The sequence below is a fragment of the Meleagris gallopavo genome, chromosome 30 (genome assembly GCF_000146605.3).
Source record: "Meleagris gallopavo isolate NT-WF06-2002-E0010 breed Aviagen turkey brand Nicholas breeding stock chromosome 30, Turkey_5.1, whole genome shotgun sequence".
Classification (NCBI taxonomy): domain Eukaryota; kingdom Metazoa; phylum Chordata; class Aves; order Galliformes; family Phasianidae; genus Meleagris; species Meleagris gallopavo.
In genome coordinates this window covers 3,984,769-3,989,205 of record NC_015040.2, presented here as the reverse complement: position 1 = coordinate 3,989,205, position 4,437 = coordinate 3,984,769, and the positions used below count along the sequence as shown (strand labels likewise).

General features: G+C 43.8%; 1 protein-coding gene across 1 annotated transcript; it reads right to left on the bottom strand.

The window, feature by feature from the left end:
* Positions 1-6: 6 nt before the first annotated feature.
* On the bottom strand, positions 7-4,370 carry CALR3 (calreticulin 3). Its single transcript, XM_031557154.1, is given in 10 exon segments — positions 7-1,156; positions 1,264-1,356; positions 2,050-2,193; positions 2,280-2,393; positions 2,519-2,728; positions 2,896-2,990; positions 3,411-3,473; positions 3,476-3,613; positions 3,757-3,858; positions 4,046-4,370. Coding segments are annotated over 10 exon segments (1,257 nt in total). The 5' UTR covers positions 4,176-4,370; the 3' UTR covers positions 7-988.
* Between the last annotated feature and the right edge of the window lie 67 nt (positions 4,371-4,437).

Genomic DNA, 4,437 nt, shown 5'->3' with positions numbered 1-4,437 from the left:
CGGCCGCGGATCCGCCGCAGCCTCAGGCAGTGGGGATGACGGGCAAAGCGGGGCCGGGAGCGGAGCGCCGGGAAGCGAGACGAGGCTCTGACGGAGCGCTGAGCGGCAGGAGCCGCGTCCGAGTTCACTTTTGGCTTTGTTGCACAAAACCTCGTCGAAACAAAACTTCTTCCACCCCATTAAGCTGCCTCGGGGCTCCGATCAAACGTTCAGCGTGAAGTACACCGCTACCAGCTGGTGCCTGCGCTCACCGAGAGCAGACGGCAGCCTGAATGAATGCAAGGTCACATAAAAACTACAGTAGGAGGAATTTGTTTAGCAAAAAGGCCAAGGATGACACCCCACTGTTTTCCAGTAGCTGTCAAAGTTCTGCACCCCAAAGGGCCATTGAAGTTGTCTTAAAGGACAGAGGACTCAGTTTGGTCACAGCGCAGCACTGAGGCAAGGCCTGCACCACTCCTCCCATTCCCTCCTCACTGCGTAGAGCTTTGGAGAGTTAATGAAAAGCAACGGGCTCAAAGTCTGCCTTCAGATTGAACCAAATTTATAGCATTACAAAAAAGAGTGGAAAGGAAAAAGCTACACATAAAAGATGTAATTACTAGAGAGGCTTGGCAAAGCTTATCTCTTTAGTTTGAAGTAGGCTGTGAGAATGCTTCACATATCTGACGTGCTGAAGCCTTTAATGAAACAAAGTTTATTTTGATATCTCAGAAGTTAGCATGAATTTACATTTAATATTAAATCATGAAAAAGTCTCAAAACATGAAAACAAAATGGGTACCTTAGCACAGCTAAAGTATATTTATTAAAAATCATCCTTTTTAGTAGCTAATTTTAGAAAAATACCATAATATTTATTAAAAGTAACTGAAAGAGTTCACAAATTTAAAATTACCATTAAAAACATCCTGTTAATACAGCTTCATCAGTACAGACTTCAACAAAACAAAGTCCTTACAGAGTGATGGGAGCATCTTTCAAACAATTACAACTCCTCTTTCTCGACAGGACTCTTCATTATTCTATCTTTTTGAGATTCTCTTTTTCCCTCTCGTTTTTTCTTAAACCATTGCTCAAAGTTTTCTTCCTCCATGACCCTTTGCCTCTGCTGCTCCTCTTCAGCCTGCCTTATGTTCATTTCCTTTTCAGGATCCTAATGTTAAGATTTCATTTTTGTGCACCAATAGAACATAGCTCAGATTAGACAGAACTCTTAACGTGGCAATAAGAACTGAGACTGATAAGAATTTCACACATTACCTTTGTTTCTCCCCACGTTTCATCTCCAAAGTCTTCTGCATAGTCCTCATCATCTGTTATCAAGAAATTGTCAAAAATTGTGCCAGCTCTCACCTTAGAGGGAGGAAAAATAATAACAGGATGCCTCTTTATTTTCTTTATAGTTCTACTCTGTCTCTCAATGTATTTGTATCGTGTTCAGTAGGCAGTGAACACGTCAAGAATTCCATAAGCTTTTACAGAATCTGATGAAGAAACATCTATTTTTGGAAAGCTATTTTCAAGATTCAAAGCAACGTGTTTTAACTTTCTTTGCTGCTCTTAGAAGTGCCCAGTCGGATTGCTGGCTGGGCAGGAAAGCTGAGGAATTTCTCAGAGCTGCCTCCAGAGGGCAGATTTCGTCCCATTAATCTCAGTGAGTCAGGAGCTGCTGGAAACCTCAAATCAGATGGAGCAAATTACGCCTTGCAACAGTTACACTGACTAGTTTGGACTCCTCCCTCACTTATCTGTAGAGGATTATAAACCAACGCATCTTAGAAACTTTGTATTTTGTACATACATTTAAACAAAAGCAAGTTAAAAACACAGGTCATCTCCAGAGATCCCAAAACAGCAGAATCTCAGAATTGTGGGGGCTGGAAGGACCTCCAGAGATCATCCAGTCCAACCCCCTGCATAGCAGCCTCCATAGACCAGGCTGTGCAGGTAAACAGATAACACTTATACTAAAACGATAAACAAATTGCCATATGCCCAGTGAAAACTAAGTCCTTTGTTCCCCTATCTGCAGTAAAAGCAACTCACCTGCCAGATATCCAGTCCAATGGCACCAATGTTTTCATAGCTGTAGATACTGCAGTCTGGTGAGTAATGCGGATTGTCGATCTGTGGATGAGGCCAAACGCCTCTATAGTTTGGGTTTTCAATCTGCCTTGGTTTCCACTCTCCCTAGGACAAACCACATATTCAGAATGCAGTTGGACAAAGAAGAGTTGAAGTGCTACAGCCAGCTAGAACTACAAGGTTATTTGTACTTTGTATAGAGGATTCTTGACCATAGGATAACTCCACTCTCCATGCACAGTATGATCCCAGTCTTCTGGTTTCTCATCACTAGTATCCATAACATATTCAGGTTCATCCCAATCCTTTAAAGACACAGAAAGACTAAAGAAATAAAAAATAGTGCGTAGTTCAATCTATAAAATGAATTCAGCAGGAATTAAGTAATTCAATAATGCAAAATAACTACAGATTCAAACTGTTGAGTTACCTCAGGTTTGATGTCATTTGGATCATCGATGTGGGCTCGATCATCCCAATCACTGGGTTTCTTTACTGCTGGATCATTAATTTTCCTTGGTGGCAAGAAATCCAAATCATCCTCTAAATTGCCCAAAGCAGCCACTTCATTATCAATTTTTACTTCATAAGTCTGATCTGGCCTTATGATTAAAGTATACAGATGTGTATATCCATCAACCTGGGTTTTAAAGAAGGCAAATAAGATACTTTAAAAGCCTTAAGTACAGCTTATAGGAGCTGCCTTGCATCAGACTCACAATATATGCCTGCAATAGTGGGTTTTTTTTCTTCTTAATAGCCCTCTGACTGGTTATCCTGAAGTTTACCTTTGAAACCCATGTTTACCTTACATCTGATTGGTTTCTTGATTGGATGAAGTTTATTCTTGTAATTTAAAATAACATGGACTTTCTTTGTCTCAGATCCACAAATATCTGGACCTACAAAGAGATCACATGCTTTGTATCCTTAATTTCATTGCAGAAAAATGCAGGTTGCTATCTATGGCATAGATTGAAGGATTATGTAATAATTATTTTATCACATTAGATATCTAATGACAAACTTTGAGATACAAACAAACAAATTTCATTAAGTTGGATACAAATACATTTAAGGGCAGATAACAACCTCTGTTACATTGTTTCGGGTAAAGGTCTGCAATATTTGAATGCCCTTCAAATCAGCTGAGAATTTAATGCATACTTTCAGACATTTCAGGTATAGAAGAGATAACTGCTTACAGCCACAACATTCTTATTAAAACATGAATGTTTTTAATCATTTCCATAAACATCCTTCAGGAGTTGCACAACAGTAACAGCAATGCTGTGCCAATGGCGAAGTAGTTACAGACTCACCAAACATGATGTAGTAAGGGGAAGCTCCACTCAGGTTCTTCTGATCCAAGTCCGAGGAAAAATCTTTATATATCCCCCACCACAATCTATCTTCTGTTCATGTTTCACAGTATACTGAATGACCAGAGTCTTCCCTCTGTTACTAAATGGTTTAAATCGTGAGGAGATTGCATAAAACTTGGAGTTTTCACTTGTTTGTAGACCTATAAAGGTATTAAGATAATATTCAAACTTACATTTCCCTCAATTTTCTTAGAAAAAAGGCCTTTTCCCCTCCCCACACACGGTGGTTCTATGCAGCCTATCCTGAGAGGGCCCCACACCGCCTCCCCGTGCCCCCACCTACCTCTGTCTCTCACAGGATCCCCGTAGAACTTCCCAGCGGAGAGCTGAAACGTGCCGAGGTCTGGCCTGGACTCAGAGCTCACCCAGCGCTTCTGCCAACCGGCTGCCAGGCCAGGACCAAGAGACAGGAGGAGCATTATGGGGGAGGGGAGAGAGGAGAGGGCAGGGCAGGGCAGGGCAGGGCAGGGCTCGGCTCGGCTCGTTCCCACCCTCCCTCCCCTCAGAGCTCGCTCACCGCCTTACTGCCAGCCACCTCACCACACCCTCACCCTCCCTCCCTTTCCCACAACCTCCGTCCAGAAACTGCTCCCGGAAATACACCGCAGCCCGGGCAGTCCCCAGCACAGCTCCAAGGAGCCCCAGCCGCAGCACGATGCCGACTGCGCTGCTCCCGCGCCGCGCTCTGGGCCCGGCCGCCATCGCCTTCACACAGCAACGGCTTCACGCCTCCGGCCGGCCCTCAAAACTTCGCGCCTGCACCCATTCTATACTAGGCTCTGATTGGCTACGCGTTCCCTATCTTTTATAACTAATGTCCCGATTGGCTTAGAGTCCCCAAGGGAGATGTAGATTGCACGTGCCAGCACCGCGCGGTGCATGCTGGGGCTTGTAGCCGACGCTGACCGGCCGGCAGCAGCATACCTCTTTGGGATTGGTTGGTTACACCCAAGGGTAGCTCGTG